The sequence below is a fragment of the Clupea harengus genome, chromosome 19, assembly GCF_900700415.2.
Source record: "Clupea harengus chromosome 19, Ch_v2.0.2, whole genome shotgun sequence".
NCBI classification, from domain to species: domain Eukaryota; kingdom Metazoa; phylum Chordata; class Actinopteri; order Clupeiformes; family Clupeidae; genus Clupea; species Clupea harengus.
The window spans coordinates 23,624,326-23,649,299 of NC_045170.1; the positions used below are offsets into that span (position 1 = coordinate 23,624,326).

A 24,974-nucleotide genomic window follows, 5' to 3' on the forward strand; every position below is an offset into this window, starting at 1 on the left:
TTGGTAGGTATGAGGTTGGTGTAGATCTTATACATCCTGAAACCATCCGCATGCTGTTGTTGAGAGCTATGTCAAGCTTGGTGGTATGAGTGGATTTGCACCAAATAGGTGCACAGTACTCTGCTGTTGAGTAGGCCAGTGCTAGAGTAGCAGTTCGGAGTACAGGGAAACTTGCTCCCCACGAGGTTCCGCAGAGACGGTGAATGAGGCAGTTTCTTGCTTCCACCTTGGCTCTGACTTGCTGGAGGTGTTGTTTATAGGTGAGGCTTCTATCCAGAGTAACACCCAAGTATTTTGGAGACTTTTCAAATGGGATAATATTTCCTGCACATTTGACTTTTAGTTGGATGTTGGCTAGTCGGTTGGCAAAATGAAAGTTGCTGCTGACGGTTTTGGTTTCATTCATTTTCAGTCGCCAGTTAATAAAGTATTTGTTCAGATTAGTAAGATAATTTGTTAAGGTGTCACTTAGTGAGCTAAAAGAAGTTCCGGTAGTTAGGAGTGCGATGTCGTCTGCATAGGTGTATTTTTTGCTGGTTGTTGTCGGTAAATCAGAGGTATAGATGTTGAAGCAAATTGGAGCTAGAACAGATCCCTGAGGCACGCTATTCTTTAGCATTTTCTTTTTGTTTTTTTGATGGTCGATGTGCAGTGTGAAGCTTCTGTTTGTCATCATCTGCATGATAAGTTTAACCATGTGTTTGCTTGGTATTGTTTGTAGCAGTTTCAAGGCAAGGCCACGATGCCATATGGTGTCATATGCAGCACTCAGGTCTACAAACACTGCGCCAGCCTTTTCTTTGCGTTGAAACGCAGTTGTGATATCCTCAGTAAGTCGGGCCACTTGGTCGGTGGTAGAGTAGCCTTTTCTGAAACCGGCTTGTTCCTTAGGGAGGTTCTCATCAACAGTGTCATAGATGCGGTTGAGGATCAGTCTTTCTAGGAGTTTGAAGCTAACGCAGAGTAGGCTAATTGGTCGGTAGCTTTTTGGATCTTCAGCAGGTTTGTTTGGTTTGAGTATGGCAACTATTTTGGCGGTGCGCCAGATCTTTGGGATCTTGACTGTCCTGAGACACATATTGAAAATGTTCTTTAGCCATAGTAAGGTCGATTCTGGGAGGTGTTGGAAGAATTCTGGGTGTAAAGAGTCTGGTCCTGGAGCTTTGTTTTGTTTGAGTGTAGCAATGGCTGATTTAACCTCAGCCATGGAGAAGTCAGAGCAGATCTTGGTCAGCTGATGGTGTGTTCCATGCTTCTTTCAAGTGTCTATTGATCTTGAAGGTAAATTCTTTGTTTGGTTTATTGAACTTCCCATTATTTATCAGGTTGTTAGCTATGTCATTGGCCTTAACTGGAGCTTGTGAGGTGAAAGGTTTGACATTTCCAGTTAGCCTGTTCAGTTTGCTCCATGCTTGTCTGCTGGAGTGTGTGAAGTTGATATTTTCAGTTTCTTCTATCCATTTCTCTCTGCGTCGGTTATCAAGATGGTTGAGGAGAGCGGTGGCAGCTTCTTGAGATTCCTCGTAGGAGGTGGCATTGTCGTGGAGAAGGGCATATGTTTCACATTCTTCGTCCCAGCCAGGAACATAAACTCTGCGGTGGCCACGAGGTATGCTTGCTTTTGCTGCGTTTATGATGGAGTTGCTGAAGTGCTTGTAGGTAGTATCTTGGTCTTGTTCTGCTAGGTCTGGTAGGGGGTGTTTGTTAAGTTCTTCTCTGAAAGTGTCCCAGTTTGCTTTTTTGAAATTCCATCTAGACTGTGGCATTGATGTAGTTGGAGTAACAAGAGCTGGGTGGGTGATGAGAGAAGGTCTATGCTGTGAGCGTGGGAACTTACTGATAACAGTACGCTGTGCTGTAGAGCGATCTTGGGAGCTGCAGAAAGCCAGGTCAGGGTTGGTGCCGGTTTGCCATCGACCAAAGGTAAAGGAGCATGGTTGTTTGCTGTCATAGAGGAGTGTTAGGTTGGTGGTAGATGCCCAGTTTGCAAGTGCTTCTCCGTCTGGTGTTGTGTTTTTGTAACCCCATTGTTCGTTTTGGCAGTTAACGTCGCCAGAGTAGATGACAGGATGGTCATAGATCGGCAGGTTGGAGAAACTTGTTTTTGGTGGTTTGTATACATTTACCACTGTGGTATCTCCGATTGATACAGAAATCCATTGTTGATCACTACTATGCGAGGAATCCAGTATGGAGTAAGTGTGTCCATTTTTCACTAGCGTGGCTATTCCATGGTGTTGGGAGTGAATTGAAGCTGCAAGGTGGTAGCCGTAGATCTTAATCTCTTTGTCCTCCTTGGTATGGGTTTCTTGTAGAAGGAGGACTTGGGCTGAGTGCTTTGTAGCAAGTCGTTCAATCACTTCACATTTGGAAAGTGTAAGTCCTTCAACGTTGAGCTGTAGGATACAGGGGCCCGTAGACTCTTGAAAGATTCTATGGCTGGGTTGCTTAGTCATTGCAGGTAAGAGATGTCGAAAGGGACTGGTTTATGAGCAGTTAGCCGTCAGAGACGTTTTGGTAATAATTTCTATCACCAAGGTTCTTCTATTTCTCTGAAAAATATTTCTTAAATAAAGATATTTGAACATGAGATTCCGTTCTCTGCTTGTTGTTAAAAAAAACAAGGTCTTTTTGTATGACATTTTCGGGAAGTAATTTCAATAACATGTAGCATGACGCATAGGAGGAAGTGTGCAGGAGCTTAGCATTTCTAGGCTACTGCATCGATGTGCTATATATTGTTTTGTATATTTTGCAATGCGCAAAATGTTACGGCCAGTAAGTGCAGCCACTTCTTGACATGACCAGCAGACGTTCAAGGTAAGAGACGTGTTGTCAAAATTAAACTCTATCTGATATAAACAGCCAAGCCAAGATGTCAATAGTTTGACTACCAAGCTAACCTAATGCTTAGTTAAGTTATGCTAGCTTGCAACTATTAACATCGTATTTGACACGGTGTAAAATTTCGGTTAACAAGTCGGTTGTGTGTATAGCCGTATGACTTCGGAAAAGTTCGGTTAACACGTCAGTTAAGTATTAAGCCGTATAACACATTTTTTTTTTTTAAACGATCATTTAAAAGGCAATCGACATCTTAGCTCAACGAAAAAGTAAAGGTCCTGGTATAAGCCAATCAAAAAATCGTGTTTTCCGTTCGGGTCAGGTGACTGATCTTAACCAGTCATCAATTTGGAATTACTTCCGGTAAGCGGATCGTAGATTCTTCCACCCATCGTTAACCGACAGTCCCCATGCGACCAACAGGGAACCATATGGGAACGTTCCCTTAACGTCCCAATGTCTTCTTCGTAATGTTGCAATGTGACCATAAAATAACCACAATGGAACGTTCCTCCAGAGTGATAACTTTGAACTGCATCACTTTAATAACCAAAAGTCTGCAATGTTCTATAAAGATTAGGGATGTTGGTCACCTTTAAAGAACGTTAAGGGCATTGCAATTTGCAATTGCTATTTAATACAAGTGGGTCAAAACCAATAACAAGACATCACCCCTTTTATTCATAGGCCTATCACAAAATGTAAATCATGTAGACAAAAGAATTGGGCCTACAGGCTAGAACCCAGATTTCAAAGAGAACAAGTTGGCCTGTTTGATTTTTTATTTGCTTGTGTTTTTTTTTTTTTTACTTTTCAGGAACACAACTGTGTCTTTAGGTTATCGAGATTATAGCCAAAGCCACTCACCTAAAATTTTGAAATAAGGCAAAATACTGCTTGATTTTTTCACAGTTAGTGGTTTATTGTTGTACAGCGAAAATATTATTTGTTTTCGATCATTTCAGTCTCATGGCTCGTATTTTTATTTGAAAAATAATGGGAGTTTCTATGTCAACTGCTCTCTGTTAGGAACGCAACCACTGGGGGCGTAGGTTTTCACTTTCCCTCCCCCAAAGATGTGGGTGGGGTTAAACTACGTGCTCGCCCGGACAAAGGCCAACAACTACGTCAATCAGCAGCCATTTTAAGACAGTACAGCAGTGGCAACGGTCGTCGCTCACGAGCTGTCTCTGTGTTGTTTAAAGTCGATCCGTGTCGAATTCACCTTATCTCTACATTTATTTCAATTTTAAGTAATTATGTCTCGGGATCGGTTTAGAAATCGCGGAGGATTTCAGCGTCGGGGTGGCGGTATCCCAGGAATCCCAGGAATGAGAGGTGGAATGGGCAATGCACATTTCAGAAATCAGAATCAACCTTTTCAGGCCCGTGGACCTCCTCAACCTGGACCAGCTCTCGCGAAACAACTCAACAATCTGCCCAATCAACCAAATCAAGTCACTCCACAGAAACCACCAGGGCCTGTCGTACAACCTGGGGTGCAAGTGCAGCAGTCTCCTAACGCTGCTACCAAGCCAGCAACGCCAATCCACCTAACCAAGCCGCCAACGCCGCAGGCCGGCAATGCAGATGCAGGCCCACCGAAGATTCAGTCGCCTCCTCCAGTTGTTAAGAAAGATTTTTCTTCCCCACAGAGCCATGCAAACAACAAAAACCAGAACCAAAACAAGCCGGGAAATGGTAACGACCAGGGCCATAAACAAGGTGCTGGTATGGATAAACCTCAACCGAACCTTAACCAACTGAAGAAGAATGCCGAACAGAGCGAGCCGACACCGGTAAGTTGACTTTAGTGATATTAATGGAATAATTTGCCTACATGCGGTCTATTAGGCACACGACATTGAACGGTAGTCTGATATATGGTCGCTGTGTTTTCCAAAACGGCGTAATATGTCAAAAACAATAACGTTCTTTGTCTTGTGAACTGCGTAACGTTAGCGGCCTGGTAGCTAGCTAGCCAGTTTGCTAATCTATTTTAGCACTGGCTAATCTGATGACTCGTTTGTTGGCTGACTAATTGGTTGTCCGGTTCTAAATACCTTATTGTTACACTAACATTAGCAGAAGATAAACACTCCAACACATTGCACGAAATAATACTGTCTAGGACAATTTGTGTAATTTCATTTTGAGATTTTCACCAGGTAATGCTAACTAGCATGGTGTTTTTTGTAGCATTGTTGAGCTAATCGTTGGTATCCATTGCTGTGTAACGTTAGGCAGTCGCAGTTTGCCTATTGGGCCGCCATTTTGTGTTAAAGACGCACCGTGAAATGGTCATCATGTTGACTACCAGCAATTATTCTAAACACTCATTCGATATTCGACTTGTCTACAAGTCAGATCCCATACTGTATGATAACTGCACTTTTTAAACACCCGTCTTTAAATGATTAATGCCGGATATTCGAAATTGGGTCATGTACGGTCAATGTTAACGTGGAATATGATAACTTAGTCTGGCAGGTAAGGGTTGTAACTATATAGTAGTATTAATTATGTTTCCCCCACAGGAATTTAAAGCCACTCTCTCCTTGCTTCGGAGGCCTGGTGAAAAGACATTCACCCAGCGATGCCGCCTCTTCATTGGAAACTTGCCTAACGACATAACTGAAAATGAGTTCAAAAAACTGTTTTCAAAATATGGGGAGCCAAGCGAAATTTTCATCAACCAAAGCAAAGGATTTGGATTCATCAGACTGGTAGGGGTTGTTTACATTTGCGTTAAAATACAATGTATAAATAACAGGGAAACACAAAGGGCCTGTGAAAAACGTCAATATTCTATGTGATCCCTTTCAGGAGTCCCGGGCCCTGGCCGAGATCGCTAAAGCAGAATTGGATGATGTGCCCATGAAAGGCAGAATGCTTAGGGTGCGGTTTGCAACACACTCTGCTGCCCTCTCTGTCAAAAACCTCTCTCCATTCGTGTCTAATGAGCTTCTGGAGGAAGCCTTTTCTCAGTTTGGATTGGTTGAGCGAGCAGTGGTAATTGTTGATGACCGTGGGCGGTCAACAGGCAAAGGGATTGTTGAGTTTGCCCACAAGCCTGCTGCCAGGAAGGCCATTGACCGCTGCAACGATGGAGTCTTCTTGCTCACCACGTAAGCTTTGAATATCTAATACATTGTAAAAAAAAAAAAAAAATGAAAGCTTTTAAAATTTCACTTGCAAAGCATCTTCTCTAAACCCTTTTGTCCCTTTTTTTTCCCTCCAAGGACACCTCGCCCAATTGTTGTGGAACCACTTGAACAGTATGATGATGAGGATGGGTTGCCAGAGAAACTTGCACAGAAAAACCCAAAATATCAGAAGTAAGGGTTCATTGTGTTCAACAAATAAAAGTGTTTTAATTGCAGTGCACTTTCTTTCTCTCTGGTACTGTGGGTAACCACTCATGCAATGCTTTATGCCCTAAAATGGCTTTGGAGCTTTCCCCGCAATTTTCTGACTAAGTTATGTCTTCAGAGAACGTGAGCAGCCTCCCCGCTTCGCCCACCGAGGTTCGTTTGAGTTTGAGTACTCCCAACGCTGGAAGTCTCTGGATGAGATGGAGAAGCAGCAGCGACAGCAGGTTGAGAAGAACATCCGTGAGGCACGAGAGAAGCTGGAGAGTGAAATGGATGATGCTTTCCACGAGCACCAGGCCAACATGCTGCGCCAAGGTGTGTAGACTTTCCGTTAGACTTGGGTGTTTTAAACCCATTTAGTGCTCTGAACTAGTACTGACTTGCAGCAGGCTCTTGCATTGAGTTAAAGAATACATTTCAACTTCCACAGATCTGCTGAGGCGCCAGGAGGAGCTTCGTCGGATGGAGGAGATGCATAACCAGGAAATGCAGAAACGTAAAGAGATGCAGCTCAGGTAATTAACTTTAACAACCCAACAGATGAAACGTGCGTCCAAATTCGTTGGAAGGTCGCACCCCATACTCCTTGTTGTGTATACGTCAAAGTACTCAAGGCCTTGTGAATTACATGTCACACATCAGCACTAGCCCTTTCCAGTGATGCTACTTGCTATGGCTTGCTGTGTAACGAATTACTGTGAAGCCCAGTTTTGAAATTACATGACATTTCAGTTGTCACACGGCTTCCATTTCTACATCTATCTCCACACCCTCATTACTCTTGTTTGAATGAGTCGTTTGTGGAGACATGAACCGGGTATCAAATGAAAGCACTTGCCTTATCCTGGTAAGTTGCTTGTGGAACAGAGCAGGTAGGAGTAACCATGTTTTGAAAACGTCTCAAACATTTGTCATATCCCCCTCCATATTTACACCTCTGCGTTATAGCGGAATAAACTGCGAGGTGTTGCCTCCAATAGATATGCATCAGAGTGAACCGTAGGACTCACCTTTCAAATGGTCCTAGTTGCTAATCTGTTCAACTAAGTATTGTGGAGTAGTTGCATACATCATAGTATCCCATCAGTTCTGATATTAACCTTTTCTATACATTCTGAAAAGATATCCTCTCGACATTATCTTTTGAGATGGATTTAAATTATAACAATTTAAGATGCAGGGCCTTGGCGGTTTCATCAGGGAACTCGCCAAAGTACAGCATACTCTTTTACCTCATATTGAGAAAGCTGGACGTTTAGAAGTCAAGATGGTGGAATTTTGCTGGGCTGTAAGAGCTAAAGGCTTTAACGTGGCCCTTTTGAATACAACCATTGGGTCAGGGAAACAATGTAGGCTGACTCTTGGTGTAGGTGGTTCATTTTGGGATGTGTCTCACTTCAGTGTCCTAGTCTGTGATCAGACCCAGGCCCCCTGTTTAGAAGCAGGTTATCTAATCAAACTCTGCACTTCAGATTGAAGATGGATTGTGAGATGGCTTGCTGAATTGATCAGATCAAATGCATTGACTGTAGAAAGGTAGTTTTAACTTGTTGGAGCAAATAAAGTGAATAGAAAGTGGTTGTCTTGGGTACCTGAACAAGGAATTGGTGTATCAGTGAGCTTTAGGTTCCCATGCTGAATAAATACCGGGCCACTTTTCCTTGCAGACAAGAGGAAGAGCGGCGAAGGCGTGAGGAGGAGATGCTGAGGCAACGAGAGGTGGAGGAACAAATGAGACGCCAGCGGGAAGAGAACTACAGGATGGGAGGCTTCATGGGGGATGTGAGTTCAACCTTAAACTTATCCCAGGTGCACACCCAGACACTACTGCATGTCTTTTGAAGTTTGCTCCAGTTAAAAGTATTAACCTTGTTACTTTTGTTAATTGCAGAGAGAGCGGGAGATGAGGCTGAAGACAGGTGCTGGTATCTTAGCAGGTAAGCGTGTCAGCCCTCGATTGTGATTCCTATTCCTGCTCTGGAATCAGTTATGATCAAGGCTACTGTGACTTTGGGTTCAAATTGTCCTGTATTTTCCAGACTATTAACCACGGTTTATACATTGATTTTTGTAAATGTTCTGCAGCCCTGCAGTTAATACTCGACTGCGGCCTATCCATAGGAATGCTTTTTCTTTGTCTGGAAGTTAGTAATGTGCACAGTAACTCTGCCAGGTAGAATGGCACCCCTCTCACATAATAATAATTAATTTAATTTATAGCTCACTCTATATTCATCTGAATCTCATGCGAATCCCATTAATGTATCAGGTAAAAACAACACGGGATAGAACAGATTTTCCCACTCCATAACAACCAGCTTGTGTGCGTGTCTTCCTACTTGACTGTAGCCTGCAACATCAGCTAGATAACAAGCTATTATGTCATGCAAATGGAACTCTGCCATTGAAACAGTTGAAGGTTATAAAAGGTTCCTTTACCTAGCATAGCAACTAAGTAACCATAGCAACTAAGTAAGTTTGCTTCCTTTACCTAGCATAGCAACTAGGTTACAATAGCAACCAAGTAACACCGTTTGAGAATAAACTTTACTTCAGGTTATGCAGCAATCAGCTCACGAAAGAAAGGCAGTCGTGGCTTCAGAGTGATCACAAGCACTTGCGGATGATTAATGGCTTTGCATAGACATTAAACAATCATGAGAAATAATGGGACATCAGTGGAGTAAAGGCTTACTCTGATACCAGTGTAGTGAATGAAGGGGGTGAAGTCCCCCATCCTCCCTGCCCTTCTCAAACACGTTAATTCAGTGGTTGCCAGGGGATCTTTTAAGGACTGGACCTAATAATTTAGTGTCCATTGACGCACCATAACGCTAATTAAACTCAGTGTAGGAGTGAAGGATTTTTTGCACGAAATGCCCATCCCCATACAACTTTTAAATGGCTAGTATCGCTCGCACCAGAAGTACATAGCATTTAGTTTTACGTGATCGAATGTTGTAACGCTGAATAAACGTTTTCTAAAATACTGTAACTGGGTTTATACTTTTGGATATCTCCATGAGTTAGTTTAGGTGGTAGCCAGTAGCCTGGACAATCTGTTCGGTTTGTGCAAATATTCATAAATCTTTATCCCTTTCAGATGCGCCCTTTGGCACACCAAATCCAAAGTTCTTGGGTGGGCTTGGCTTCGATCAAGGCCTGGGGGGACCTCCACCAGGTGGACTGATGGGCGAAATGGTAATGTATCCCTTCATGGGAGTTTTTTTGGAGTGTGTGTTTGTGCGAGTGTGCCTTTCACTTTTCATTAGTGAAGGTATTTCTTTGAGTGAAGCCTAGAGTCTTGGCCTATCGTTCTAAGCAGTCTGCAAGTGCACTGTCCAGCAGTCAACATCAGTTCCTCAATCATGTGGTCAGTTGGTGCTGCAGAGCCGGTCAATCTGTACTAAACTCTGACATGCTGTTCGGATGCTTTTGGCATTGTTAGTGCTTGTAAGTCCTGTCTGAAATGTGAAATGAAGACAGGCAGGTTTCACACTGCACTATGTGTACCTGGACTAAGCTCTGGTTTCAGGTGTTTTGTCATCTTTACACTCTCTGATGTGAAGCCCTTTAGCCACCACATGAAATGGATTTCTATGCGTGTGTACAGTGTCCTTATTTTTTACTTGGTTCAGCCATGCAACATTCACGTTTGGAAATGTTGCTACAGTAAGTCCACCTTGGAATGGACCCGTTGTGCAGTAGTGTTGTAATGGCTCTAGTCCTCTTTAGTACACAGGCTTCGAAGGATGTTAGTGCAGGTTGACGGTTTTTGCAGTACATTTTTAGTCCCTGATGTCTTTCTAAGGAGTTGACTTGCCAGTCTATTTTTTAATTGAGGAACTTGATGTGACTGCTTATTTTGTGCACTTTTGACACAGTTGCCTTGTGGCTGAAATACCTGACAGATGTTCAGTTACATTTTCTTTGTGTGAGCATTCTACCTTAGGGGAGTGGGGGATATAGGGGAGAATAAAAGAATGGCTGTATAGTATGACTGAGCAGTTTGCCTCAGTCAATATGTTCTCTACTCCTAAGGACTGAGCAAATTGAATTGAACGGCTAACTTGTATTGACCAAGAGTTGGATGTCGCACTCAAAAGTGACCCAGACATTTAGGTTTACCAGTAGGAGTGATGTGGTACATATAAAACATAATTTTTTTTAGTTCGTTCTCTGGTTTTGACAATAGCGCAACCACCACAAGTTAAGCGTGGACTTTCCATACTTTAGTGTGAGATGGCATAATAGAGCTCTTTGTCAGCATTCATCTCTGAATGTCTGATCATAGAATTAACATGTTTTATATTTCTGAAGGTTGGGAAAAGGGGAGTGCTGAAAATGTAAGGGTTGCCTTTTATTCATGCGAGAGCGGAGCTGTTGAGTTTTGGGCTGTTAAATAAAATAAGCTCCTGCTTTTGGCTGAAATACTTTTTGGGGGGGGCTTTTTTTTTTTTTTTGGACAACCATTCCTGTGACAAGGATTTTCTTATTTTTTTTACTCAAGAATGATTCAGAAAAGATGAAGACTGAATTCAGGTTCAATTTCAATCATGGCCTACCAAAAGTGTGCAGAACTAAAGGCCAAACTGGTCTGCGTTGCCCAAAATGCTAACGGAAATACTTTCCATACAATAACAACACCCATATAGGCCACACCACATGCTATTCATCTTAAATAATCGTTTTGGGTCCAATATTTTCTCACGCTGGACTTTCAACTATCAGTTACATATAGCTCTGTACATATAAGTTATACTGTGTAAACTAAATTGATCTCTTCCCATCCTCTCCTACATTAAACTTTCAGTGCAGATGGTTAGAAATGACCTATTTTTGATTTTGCACTTGAAACATACACACCATGATCTACCAATTCAGTGCATTCTGACATTAGTAGCGTAGTCACGCCTTAACAAACCCCCCAAATTACAGCATCATGTCTGAATTGAATTGGAAGCCCTCCTATTAGCACACATTTGCACACTGGGACTGCTCAATAACTGGAACTATGTCTGAATTCGCCTACCTGAGTAACCTACTCAATCCATTGTGTGAAAAAATAGTAATAACCCAAAATCCCTGTTTGTTACTCTAAATTCCTTAAAAATGTGCATTGTGTTGTATTTGAGGACAACTTGGATGTGTACAATCTGCCATATAAGGGAAAGAGGTGGACCTCTGTACTCATGGAGTGATTTGAAAAACATGGTATTAGATCCAGTCAAGAACTGATGGCAGAAGGCTAACTTTCCACAAATTGACAAAGCACCCGTCACCTTTTCTGCGTTCATTATGAATCTGCACGTTTTTTTTTGGCTCCACCTTTTTATAAGACGTATGTTGAAAGTTTCAGACACACTCAATACATAAATCGCACCCAGTCGCTCATACACTATTTGTTTTGTAGTTCGCAAAGTCTCTATTGCCTTGTTGCAATAGTTGTAGTTCCTAATTTATAGTTAATTTGGATTATACATTGTGAATCACTGGAAAAGCATACTCCACGAGGATACCTTGCCTTAAACTGTTTTAAAATGATAAAGATTATCCCTTTAGTGGCTAGCCAGGGCTACCTTTTTAATTTTTTAATTATCCATGATGAAGGTAAATTCAGACATAGTCCAACTAACTGGAGGACCAGTTGGACAGATATTTAAGTGTCAAGTTTTAAGTCGGTATATGACTTGGCAATGAATATGAAAAACTGAATTGTGAGGGTTTCTGTTTTAAGAATCAACTCCGTTTTAATTGCATTTTCTCAAAGCTTTTAAGTATTACTGGAACAGTGGATTCAAACATTAGCTATTTCTGACTTGAACTGAAATTAAAAATATTTAACAGAACTTTTGTTCTTCAGACGATTCAATTGAAATGACACGCCTATGCATGCCTATACCTCAAATCTGTCAATTCACCAGCTAATGATGTTCTTGGCAGAGATTGGTTACATGTTATTTTTCAAAACTCATCCTGCGTTACGAGACCAAATAGAGACTAATAAATGAAGCCTTAGTGAATTAATAAAGCGTTAATTGATATAGCAGCGCATAAGCCAGTTAATGTAGACAGATTGAATTACATTAGCCATCTCTCAAATGCACATTCACCCACAGAAACACATTTAATGAAAGTACAGGCTTTCCTCATTCAAGGCAACCTCAAAGTGTTTTGCATTCGGTTGTGGCAGCAGAATGAGACCTTTTAAGCTGGAATATCAGGGCTGTCTTATGAAATGTCTCCACGCCGCTTGGAGCAAGCTGTGATGTAGGACTTGACTAACAGAAACATTACCCTCTCTTCCTTTCTATGTGACCCGTGGCACCTGTGGATCGGCATATTGGAACTGTTTCAACCAACGTTTTCCGTGGACTCCTACCATTTTTATTTTCCTTTATACATTCAAACCCCTGTTTCCTTCGGCCTTACAAATGGACTCCTCCTACACACACACACACTTGACCACTAAACCCTGTGGGGTGAACTGAAATGTAGAGAAATGAGCGCTTTCCCCAGGGAGGCCCAGGAGGCCCAAGAGGTATGGGCCCAAATAACCCAGGGTTTGGGCGGGTGCGTGAGGAGTTTGACGGGCCTGCCAAGAAGGCCCGGTTTTAAAGCTGTCATCAATTCCTTTTGATAAAATACGCTTTTGTGTAGATTCTTGACACCTTGAGTCATAATTTGATGTATTTGAGGACTATAATTACATTTTAAGCTTGAAGTCTTGTCTGTTTTGTGGCAAAAGTTCCTTTTTTGCATTTTATGTTGTACTTGGAATAGATGGGAATTCGTTAATAACTCTTAGTGGTCTTTTGACCAGCCCTTTCCCTTGTCATGTCCCCTCCACTATATCATGCTCTGTGATGTGACGTGATGGTAAACTTCATCTTACCTTTCTGTGGCTTTTTTTTTTGTTTTTGTTTCTTTTTTTGTTTTGTGCCATTTAACAGTAAACCCTGTAACTTCACAATAAAGAGTACAGTTGGTTATTTCCAAACATTCTAAGTACGTTCTTGGTTTTGGCAGTTGCGTTTGCTGGTCACTAGTCATGAGGAATGGATTGGGGGTGGGGCCGGGGGGTCCTTTCATTAAATTGAGCTGTGTAGTCGACTTCCGCTACAAATATCCTGAGCTTTGTTTCGGCTTGATGGGTTGACGAAGCACAGCAAGATGGGGGGTGAAACTTATGTTGCACAAGACTCGCGCCTACATGGTCTTTAAGTAGTCGTCGTCCCTAGTGTCAATTGTGTATTAACTGAATCGATTGGGTAGACAGGGTATCTTTAGTTACGCCCTACTGCAAAGTTGCCTTATTGAAATTCAGTTAGAAGACCCTTTAATGTCTTGATGGTGAAATGGACTACTGCCATCGCAATTTATCACAACAGAGGAGTGAAGCAAGTGCTTTACAAGTTAAATGGAACTTAAATCACATAGGTACATAGATGTAGTATCAGTTTAAATAATGGCGTACATGGAAATGTTCCACGCAATGAACACTAGTCAGTGTGAGTTCCAGAATTGGACTTCGTAATAAATGTGTTTCTGACAGTAATAAAGTATCAATGAGAATCTCGCCTGTCTTGTGTTTGTATTTGAATGTATGGATATAACTTGCCAACTAGAAAGCAACAGACTTATCTTCAACTTTAAAACTGGAATTGATGGCAATCATTCGCATGGCATGACTCTTGCATGGCTAAATTGGGAAGGGGCGACTCGTTTGCGGAGGTTTTTTTCTTTTTTTTTCTATTGTAGCCATACTGGCTGGTGGATGCCATCCATCCACTGAAAATGTTCCTGTAGAAGTCAAATATAGTTCTTATTGCCATCTCCCATCTACTGAAGATTTATAATTGATAATGACCAGAATTTTTTCCTATGTCGTTTTAAAGTGGAACTTGTCCAAAGGCACAAATGTTATTAGACTTGGCTGGATGGATATGGGATGTTTGCATGGAACAAGATTGCTAATATCTTCCAATTGCAACTGCCATTAGAGGACTGGGCGAAGAAGTGGAGGGGCATGGTACTGTGCTTCATACACAGGTTGGGGCAGGTTTTGCAAAGAATAACTGAGGAGCTGAGAGAAATTAAGTTTGTGCAGTGTGAGTGATTAGTTGCAATTTGCAGCTCGGTTTTATGGAAGAAAGAAACTCTGCTGTGTAGTAAGAAACTGCAGTTGCCCACATGCTATGCCTTTATGCTTACTCCGCCAACACCCTATGGGTCTCATTCATGAAACCTTAGTAGATTTATGAGTTTTTCATGTAGCCGTGAACTCTACTAAAAAGTTGCTCTGTAAATCTCCAGTTATATTGTATCTACATGCATAACTTGCTTTCCAGATCAGATTGTTTGGAATTTATCAAGTCCTCCCAATTTGGGAATTGTGCCCATGAATAACTTAATTATTTCCATAAAGAGGTTTCGATTTAATTAACCAATTCTTACCCAAGCCAACAGATTTATTCAATGTGTAAAATTGCGCACTCCAAATGGCAAGATTAGCTATTGTCTGTCCAGAGAGAGAGTAGGGCCAATCTAAATTTTAAGATGTTTTAAATGAATTATAAAACACAACACCTGTATGAGATATGATAGGCCATCACGATAAAAACGTTTTTAATTGGGGTATGAAGTTCCTCAAATGCAGTAGCGATTTAACACATTTTTTTTTCAGGCATATGCAGTGTTGAATTTATCAAATGTTTTATGGCTTAAGATTGTCAAATTTTACAGTGATTAGATTCAATTCAGTCTTCAATTGGAATTTGTAACACCCAAACTATGAGAACTCAAGAGCAAACAGCTTCTCTTCATAGCTACAAAAAAAATTGTTACTTTAACTTCCAGAAATCCCGGCTTGCGCGTGATTTAGCCCCTACTAACAATTTACACACAAATTCGCTCTACTAATGTTTCATACATGAGACCCTATGGCCTCATGCTTACTCAAACCAACAATAATTTGATCAATGTGTTAAAACTGTCATTGTTAACTGTCGGTAAGTCGTAAGGCTTAATTTCGTTTTTTTTATTAAACTTTTTTAATTCAGTGTATGAACATACATGTATATATTTGACTTGACAGCTTGTTAAGACAGCCATACCTGCCCATTGTTTTGTTGATACTACACTTACTACACAGGAATTCTCCAAAAAAAAAGCTAATGCTTATCTAAAAGGTCATTTCAAACATGAGATGACTAAATGAGATTATTTTGTTAGTGATGCTAACTGAAATGACTCCCATCAAAAATGGATTGCCATTATTGTTCTGTTTTTTTTGCGTTTCTTTTTAAAAGTAGTTATTTTGAAGTCTACTGGCTTGTATGCTTCTTAAAAAGCTATACAGGACCAAGACTCCCACTGTGTCCACTCGGCAGTTTGGCCCAAAGTTGGGATTTATCACATTCCTGTCAGTAGACCAGACTTACCAATCTATGTTTCTTTAATTTAATTTCAGAATGAAAAGTTTGTCACAAATCCCTGATCAAAGCCTTTTTAAGGGCGCTGTACTATGCAGTAGTCTCAGAGGCAATTGCATAAAGAGCAATATGACACTAACTAGGTAAAAGGTACAACCAGGCAGTAGGTTCTGTTTTTCAAATTAAATTTGTTTTCCTTGCATGATAATGTTAGATAGTTTTAAAATTAGATTTACGTTAGGTATTTAGGCCCTTCTCTTTTATCATATTCCCAAACTGAATGTAGAAAGTCTGGAGTCACCTTGTTGATGTAAAAGCAACATCCGTAAGCCAAACAATCTAAAATCTTGTCAGGAAACTCTTCTGTCTTGATGGTTTCTCCTGGTAGTGCTGACATCTTTTAGGAGATCTGTAAACTGAAATCTTCAGCTCAAGGAGATGGTGCTGTAAACGTTCTCTGCTATGGGACTTGCCTGCCTGGTGTAGAAGATGAGTAGAACCTGGTATCTGTCATGTAGTTTTACTCAAACATCCACCTGGATATGTGCTGGCCAACAGTCTTGGTGGCAAAGAGGACCTCCAGGTAACCCTGACTATTGACATGTCTGTGTTGTGTTTGGCTCTCTGTGCATTTTTCTCTCTTAACAGGTGATTCACGGCATTTTGTAATGCTGCAACATCTGTTTTGAACCAAATGATCGTAACCCAGCCCTCATCTGTGTAGTCATCGGATTCCTCCTTTGCTATAAGACAACCATAGAGATGGACTGTGGCTAAAAACTAGTCACAATGGAATAGTCATGACTTAAGTCTTCCCCATTTTAACACTGCTATTGAGCCCTGTAGTTTGGGCTACTCTGAGACTTATGTGCTATTGCACAGAATCTCCCCCACGAATGAACATATGGAAGGAAGGCGTCTGTATGGTCCAAGTACTAAACTTAGGTGATGACTTATGCTTTTCTTTAAGACTATGAAGAGAATGCCTAGATAAGCAAGTCGAGCAATTATTGTAAAAACATATAGTGAAAGACTTGAGAACCACAAAAGTGACATCAGGTCTTAAGCATTTGTTAGCTAATGTTAAAGTATGGTACTTCATAACAGAGATGTATTTTTCTGTTTATATGGAAAATACATCTGTTTGAAGAGAGCCCTTCAGCATTTATTTTATCAATAGGTACAGACTCGAGAGGTGCAGTCACCAGGATCACCCAGTGTTGTCCATAATTAAATCAATGTTTTGTTCACAGGTGTGGAATTTAAGCTGCTGACATTTGCTCAAAGTCCCCCAAAGGCAGGCTAACAAACTGACTTCAATCTAAGGGCATAAATGTGAAGTCCTGGATGAAAAGCAAGTTCAGTCAGCGCAAAATTCATAATTTAACTTGCAGCTTTTGGTTAAATACTTGTACGATGTAATGTGGAAATCGTACCCCCTGTAGAAAAACTCTCAAGGATATATCCCAAGTTTACTGTTAAAAGTTAGATTCTTTAGCAGGATCTTGAGATAGCAACAGCTTTGCCTTTCTGCCCAATTTAAGCTTCTGCCACTTCTCAAATCTCTCTAGTCTTGGGGATATTGTGGTTTCATTTCAGGGAAGATTCTCTCTGATGCATATTAATTGAACAGTGATAATCCTAAACTGGTAGCATTATCAACCACAGCAGTAAATACATTATTTATGGCTGAATTTGGTTTACTGTGCCAAAATTATTAGCGCCTGCATCAAAATATCAGCTAAAATGTAGTCGGTTATTTGTAGGGTGCTTACTGAAACCATTGAGAGTTTATGTAGAGCCCAATGGACATCAGAACATCTTCATGATTTTAAGTTTCGCTGAGCCCGTTGTGAAGCACTTCAAGAACAGATTTACAGATGGCTGCAACATTGCCCATACAATTTTGTGATGTGAGTACCAGTGAAAAGTTATATTCATCTCTTTCTCTTTCAGCCCATTGTTGGGACATTTTCTAGCCCTCTGCTGTAGTTTTAAGAAGTTGCAGCTTTTCACAAGAATCCTTTTCTGAATACCTTTTCTCTGAATACCTAAGATAACTAAAACTTTTTTGCCCTTGGAAAAGGATAAAGGCTTTCACTCCGGTTCTCTGTATTTTTGTTCCCTCTCAAGTCAAGCCCACCCAAAGCAGGCCTCCAGCATGTAATGTGATGTGATCCCCTGCCTACATATGAAAAAAGGCGATATTCAAAGATGGACACAGTCTTCAACCTCACAGTAGAACATGGCTCACTGTTACATAGGCAACAATGGTTTTTCACGAGTTATCGTGAGTTATCTAATGAGGCAAACTGATGTTGCCCAGCGAGTTAACCATTTAAAATAGTCTCTCAACCCTCAAAGGCCAATGATATGCAGAAAATTCTCATTACAAATAAGCTTTACAAATAGTTTTGAAGGTATTCTGCATTTATTTCCCAGCCTATTACACAGTTAGTGTCAGCACTAACTGTAAACCTAAGCTTGAGGTCTAAGACAAAGACTTCGCACAGGGGCTGTCTTCTCCATAATACACAGCCCTGCTTGTAAGGCCTGATATCTCCAAAAAAAGCTTTAGATTTTGCAAAAGCCAGACCTTTACGGTGGGTGTCCACGGCACGCGTTGCATGCGTTAAATCGCTAGGCGTAAAGCCGCCTGGGGGCGTGGTCAGAAGAATCATGTCTGGCTGTAGCAAGTAGCAAGTTCAGTTGCAGTGCTGCGCTAATGTAGCACATTAGCTTGTGAACTCCAAAAAATAATGATAGATGTTGCGGCTGTCACTCATGCGCTGATTCATTTAATTTATAATTTGTTAATTTATTCTATCTGATTCATATATATCAGCCAGTTAAATCACGGAAACGTTATATGTAACTTATTTAGCAGCTAGCTACTATGTGTTTCCAATGGGTTTTCGGTTAAAGTGTTAGTGGCAAGCTAACAGTAATAGTCGAGAGCTTCAGTTAAGACCTACAATATTCTGTTTGACCTCACAGCATTCGTGTATCATGTAAACAACAAACCGAGTCGATTAGACATAGAAAGTCGTGTAGATAACCTTTATTCACATAAAATAAAACAGTCCAGAGACTCCCATCTTGTTTCGATATTTTTCATTACTCCGGCCCTATGAGCTACGTTGGCTTCCAAATCACACACACGCCGAACTGGGTGGCTCTCATTTGCATAAAGTTAAAGAATTCCCAACTTTCAGCAGGCAGCAAAGAAGTTTTTTTCCCTCAGCAGGCAGCAAATCGCTTCCATTCAATCCCAATGAGAGCTGCACGATAACGCGTGCCGTGGACACCCACCATTAGACATCCAATGCCTGGTGGCTATACTGGCTCCCCAACAGTATTAGGTGTACTCTAGTCTGGCTTTCTGTATCAACCTGTCCTCTGAAGCTGAGCTGAAGTTCTCTGAAGACTTTTCCATAATTCCACAGATGCCACATACGTAAGCCCACCCACCCATCTGTCAACCTTTCCTCACCTTGGCTCTCTTCGTTCGGTCTGCAGGGCCTCAGCTCCTCTGAGAGCTCCGTCTCCTGAGACAGGAAGTGTGTGTGTGTGTGTTGTGTGTTGAATGTGTGCCGGCATGTTAGCTGTGCGGTAGGAGGGTGCAGCTGGCCGATTGCATATGGATGAGGATGAGTAGTGCTGCAGAAGTCAGTGGACTGTTGATGCCTGGACTTGTGTGCATCACCAGGTGTTCTTACAGATCAGCATAAGAGGTAAGTCTTCTCGTCCCTGTCTCACATTTAAAAAAAAAAAAAAAGAAAAGAAGAGATTGAGTAGTGACCGAACGAATCCTCCTGGAGTAATGAGGGGACCCTGGCACTTCTGGCATCACACTTCTGAAATGGATTCACAGTGCAGAACATGTCGTCATTGTGTGTCCCTGTGGGACGTGTATACCTTCAACGGTGCAGTGCATCACATCAATTTCTGTCGCTGAATTCAGCTGGTGTGTGTTGTGCTGGATTTAGGAATGTGGGATAAGTGGCGACGAGCAGCCTACGAAATATCGTTTTATGTGATGTGTACTTCTGCATTTGCTCAAGAATGGTCTGTGATTTGTACCGACATAATCAAACACTTGAATCGGCCTTATGTGAGAAACTTCAAGGAGGATTGTTTTTCCAACAATGTGGCAGTTGATGTGAAGTTCGATTTAGAAAGACAAAGCTGTTTCAATAGTAGTCATCCATCAGTCCTCATGTACAAGGCAAGTAACCTAATTTTTGAGAGGTCGTATTTTCCTACCATTTTGTATGAAATGGCAAATCCACATGACTCGTCTCATAAGTTACATTACAACTGAAACGTTAGACTATAGATGCCCCTAAACTGTATTGTATAAATAAACTTTTGCAAATGGATGTTATCATAACATCATTGCGTGTCCTTCTAGGGCATTTCTGATTTTATCAGTTTAGCCAATAAATATTGATTTTGTTCATAAAAAAAGGCACATAACTGCTTATTCAGCTTATCTTTTGTGACCGCATCTATTGGTTTGAGTTGTTCTCTGGATCTATCTTGGGTTTTCACAGCAACCGCCTTCATGATTCACTTATCCACACTAGCACTGATTTAAAGTTAAGATGGGTGTTAACTTCAAGGCTTATTTCCCAAACAATGGCTGAGAAATTGGCCCAAGATGTTGGACACATATATGGCTTAACGACTTTTTATTTTCATAACAAGTGTATGGTGTAGTTTCTATTTAAGTGCAGTGAAAACTGACTTCTTGAACGATCTATTATGGCAGACGCATACATTCGCTCAGATAATTATGGCAGCCCTAAATTAATTAGTACATTTTCTACATTTGCATACAAAAGCTAACAAGTCCTTGTGAAACATGGACATGCACACTTATTTGGGCATGTTTTCGATCAGGCACTGCAGTTGCCTTTGAGTCCTTCAAAACTCTTAAGTTTTACATATACTATTTCTTATTATGAACATACTTTGAACAGTAGATGGACTGTAGCTGTATTCATTTCTACAGAGACAATCAATTTAAGTCGGCTTCCATTTTTGCCATGTTTTAGGAACTCTATCTCTCAGGATTAAAGGACATGCAGCTCTTACTCTCACACTGTGTACCATTATCTCTCTTCCTGCTGTTCTTTGGTTTCTCTGATATGTCCTATGGGTTGCCTTCAAAGATGTGATTGTTTTTTTTATACTCAGTTATCATTATACTGGCAGTGTTCTGCAGAGGCGCCGTGCGATACTCTGGACTGCACGAGCCTCTGCCCTGTGTGATCATGAGCCTAGTATCATAAATCTGAGTGTGAGGCGTCTTGGACACAGCGGCCTGCGTCCAGGTGCTGAAGTGTTCTGCCTGTGAGTATGGACCAGCCTGTGAGCTGTCTGGAGGTGTGCGTGTGTGTACAGTAGGTGTGTTTGTCTTCTGCACTGTGATCCATTTCATTTACAATCCCCCCCTGCGGAGTGGTCCTACTCAGCTGCCGTAGGTGGTCTAGAAACCCATCTGAGGTGTGATGCCAGAAGTACCCATCAGGGCAAACAGTCGATGCTGTTGTGGAATCGGAAAAGGGAAACGAGCGATGCGGTCCTGGCACGGGTATGGCATTAGGACTGGCACCAGAAGACTTGAGTTCGGGTGGGGGGGGGGTTTGCCCTTGATGGCAGACCTGTGTATATGCATTCCTGCGTTGCTGTCTGAAGATGTCAGTCTCAGAAGATGCCAGTGAGACAAACGGCCCACCAGCCCTGCCTTTAAATCTGCACGTCATTGCCATAGGCTGTGCGTCAGATTATCTCCAGTTCATTACACAGTATGCTCTCTATATTCCTACCTTACCAAATGAGTATAACATGCCTGTGTGTTTACTTCCACTTCACTGTCACTCTTTACATGTCGACATATGGATTTGGCTATTGGACCAGATACTCGTAGATTAATGTCGTTATTTTAACAACTGACAAAGTAATGTAATTTGCTTTTTCAGCTTTACTAGCTGGAATTATAGTCAAACGTGCAACCTATGCACTAGCCTGCTTCATAGAACACAGGCACAGCTTAGAGAAGTATGTACATTTTGTAAACCTAGCAATCCATTCTATTGGAATCAAATTTGTAGCCATGTAGCCTAAATTGGTTAACATTCTATGCCTATTGTAAATCAGAAAATCATTTTTAACCTGATTTCAACCAGGTTTCAATCACAATCCACACAAAAGCTCTCACAATTACGTTAGTCAGGATCACTTTGTGAATCAAGTTCAGATGTCCTTTGTATTTTCTGTGGATGCAGACAATCTGATTATATACGTAGTTATCTTTTCAGCATCTGGTGACGGCAACGTTACACATGCGGTATTTACCAGTATCTGGTTCAACAGTCTCTGACTTAGCCTTAATGCATGTTTATCCTCCAGTATTAGTTTCCGTTCAATAATGCCTACATCACATCAGTTGATCCTGTACTTTCGGGAACATCAGGTGTACGTCTTCTAGCTTCTGTGTTGGTTAAACAGGTGTGCATTTGTGCTGTATTGTGATGGGGTGATGAGGCGTTTGTTCTTCAGGTGTATCTCTGTGTGCTGATTTGTGTTTCTTCTACCACAGGGACCCTTGCCCATTGAAGGAGGATGAGGAACCCAACAGCACTGGAGTTACAGGTATGTGTTAGACTTATTAATCAATGCTCACACACGATAGCAAGAGTTTAGTGGAATGCTTTCTACTTTATATACCACTGAGCCATTTGTACTGCCTTTTACAAAGATGTATAAACATATCTTATCCTCTGTGTGTGTTGGTTAGTGTAAACAGGTCCGTTGAAGATGCATATGGCTGTCAGTATGAAGTTATTCGCCATGTGGTTGTGATCCTGAGCTGATCGAGGTTCAGGTGAGTTGGGTCCATGTCCGTCTTTTTTCTTTGCTGTGGACTTGAGCACTACAAGACTCATATTGTTTGTATTCCCTTCTCCCTTCCGTCCAGACAGAAAGGGACATCCCAGATGGAGACGGGACAGGAAAGGAGCAGCGCCCCAGAACATTGGATCATCCCCCATTTACATTTTAATAAATGAAAGAATGATGAACCATTAAGTCTTGCGTCTAATAACTATTAATCTTTCCACATTGATTTAAACTCAGTGAATTGATTACCTAAAACCTTTCATGGGTTATTATGTGTTCCTATAGTACTCCCATAGATATCCTAATATTTAAACATATAATTTCTAGGCCATAGATCACAATGCTCTGAGGCTACAGAATTCAGTACAATTGTTTTTCAAATAATTCAGTTTAATTCAATTTTTATATTAACACCAATAACAATTGAAATAGTCTTGGCACTTTACAGAGCCTGGACCCCAAAGTATTTGTTGTAGAACAGATTAGTTGGTGGGTACACAGAGCAATGAAGCAGAACTGTGTCAACGATGGCATTTCTTTATATTATGGGCAGTATGTATTGATAAGCAGAGGACCAAGCAAACTTGTCTTATCTGTATATAATTATATGTCATAGTGATGAACGATGTTGTCACAGCATGTGTAGCTAAAGGTCCTACTATATAGGAGAGAAGAACAAACTGGTTAGATTAATAATAATAATAATTTAAAAAAAAGCAGAGGTCCAAGCACTGAGCCTTGGGGAACTCCATTACTTTTGTATGACTGGATGACTCATTGTGAACATGTGCAAACTGAAGATGGTCAGGAAGCTAAGACCTAAGCCAGGATAGGGCATAGCCTTTGATGCCAACATGATATTCAAGTCTCTAGTAACTTATGATGATCTATAGTGTAGAAAGCAGCACTAAGGTCTAGAAGAACCAGTAGTGAAATGCATCCATGCATCACTCAAACTTTGACGAAGGCAGCGTCAGTGGTGTGATAGGCTCTAAAGCCAAATTGGAGGTCGACTTGGATGTTGTTTCTATGTAGAAAGTTGCTTTGTTACTAATTTTTAGGTAAGGGAGGTTTGATATAGGCCATTAATTAGCCAGGTTATCAGGATTAAGGTTAGTTTTTTTAGATGGTTTGATCACTGCTATTTTGAATGAATGTGGTATGTATCCTGAATTGCGAGAATTGTTAATTACTTCAAGTAGAGCAATGAAACAGAAACTGTCGATGGTGGCAATTATTTACATTATGGGAAAATATGCCAGTGCAGTATATGTAGATGTATCCTGAGTGGGAGAGGTGGGGATGGGGATGTGTAGAGGGTTTCTGCAAGTAGATCAGGTGGAGAGAATACAGCAGCATCCCACAGTGAAGACAGTCTCGATTAAGAGGGAAAGAAAAGAGACAAAGTGAATGGGCAGAGTTTGGCTGCCTAATATGTGTATATGTACTTAATGGTTATGGTGTTGAGGAACAATGTTTTTAAACAGGCATTGGCGGGCAAAGGTCAAACATTTTACGTAGGTAATGTGGTCACTTTATCAACATTATTGCCTTAACATAATATGACATAGGAGAGGAAAAGGGAGAGGCTGTCCGGCATGGTGTGTGGGAATTTTGTGTTATGTCTTGTTGAGTTATGTTTAGTTATTGTTGGCTGACATGGTGCATAGCAAGGGTGTCAGGATACAACAACAGTGCACAACTTGCTGGCGACAGCTGCAACACGCGCTGCATGCTGCACCCGGGATCCGTAAAAGCCCTCCTATACAGTACAACATGGGCAGTCCAATTTTATTAATATTGGGATATTGGGAGAATATTCCATCCACAGAATCTCAGTTTACTGGATGACAATAATATAAATACAATTTAAGGAAGTTCTTTATTGATGCCATTCAGTTCATAAAGCCTGTCATGGAAAATGGCCTATTTCAATCTTGAACAACTTGAAGCATATTTGCACAGAAGTTCTCATTTGTTTTTCCATTTGTTTGTGGTGAAGTGGATTGCCATTATTTGGATATCTCCTCCCTCGTGCTGTAACCTAGCATTAGTTGTCTGCCCAAGGTCATGCTTCTGTGTTTCCTCTTGTTTGATCACTCTTGTATCCTGTTGCCTGGCTGTCAGGCCTGGCACTGGTCCACTGGTGGCTGGCACTAAGGCTACTATCAAAGGAGCTGGAGGTGCCAGGTCCATGGGTCAGGTTCGGTGTGCCTGACCTGCAACACTCCTGGGCACTGAGCTGGTGCTGGATTGGGTTACAGCCACAGATTCGACCCACTTAACCATCTTCATTGGACAAAACTGAGAAACCCTGCCAAGTGGACATGCAGTGGCTGAGCTCAGAACCGCAGGGGATTCTTATGGGGAATCAGAGCAGATCTTTGAATTGCCTAAGAAAAAAATGTGGATACTT

General features: G+C 41.2%; 1 protein-coding gene across 3 annotated transcripts; it reads left to right on the top strand.

The window, feature by feature from the left end:
* The first annotated feature begins 4,123 nt into the window (after positions 1-4,123).
* Positions 4,124-22,743, top strand: sfpq (splicing factor proline/glutamine-rich). 3 transcript variants are annotated; one of them, XM_031586556.2, is made up of 12 exons: positions 4,124-4,643; positions 5,382-5,570; positions 5,671-5,972; positions 6,087-6,182; positions 6,337-6,533; positions 6,649-6,733; positions 7,886-8,000; positions 8,110-8,155; positions 9,322-9,419; positions 22,260-22,312; positions 22,458-22,544; positions 22,638-22,743. In XM_031586556.2, the coding sequence occupies exons 1-10, from the start codon at positions 4,176-4,178 to the stop codon at positions 22,284-22,286; spliced, it is 1,623 nt and encodes a 540-aa protein (XP_031442416.1). In that variant the 5' UTR covers positions 4,124-4,175; the 3' UTR covers positions 22,287-22,312; positions 22,458-22,544; positions 22,638-22,743. The 3 variants fall into 3 exon arrangements, with proteins under 3 accessions (XP_031442416.1, XP_031442417.1, XP_012673845.2); XM_031586557.2 differs by having other exon boundaries at positions 22,642-22,743; XM_012818391.3 differs by lacking the exons at positions 22,260-22,312; positions 22,458-22,544; positions 22,638-22,743 and adding an exon at positions 12,717-13,793.
* The last annotated feature ends 2,231 nt before the right edge of the window (positions 22,744-24,974 follow it).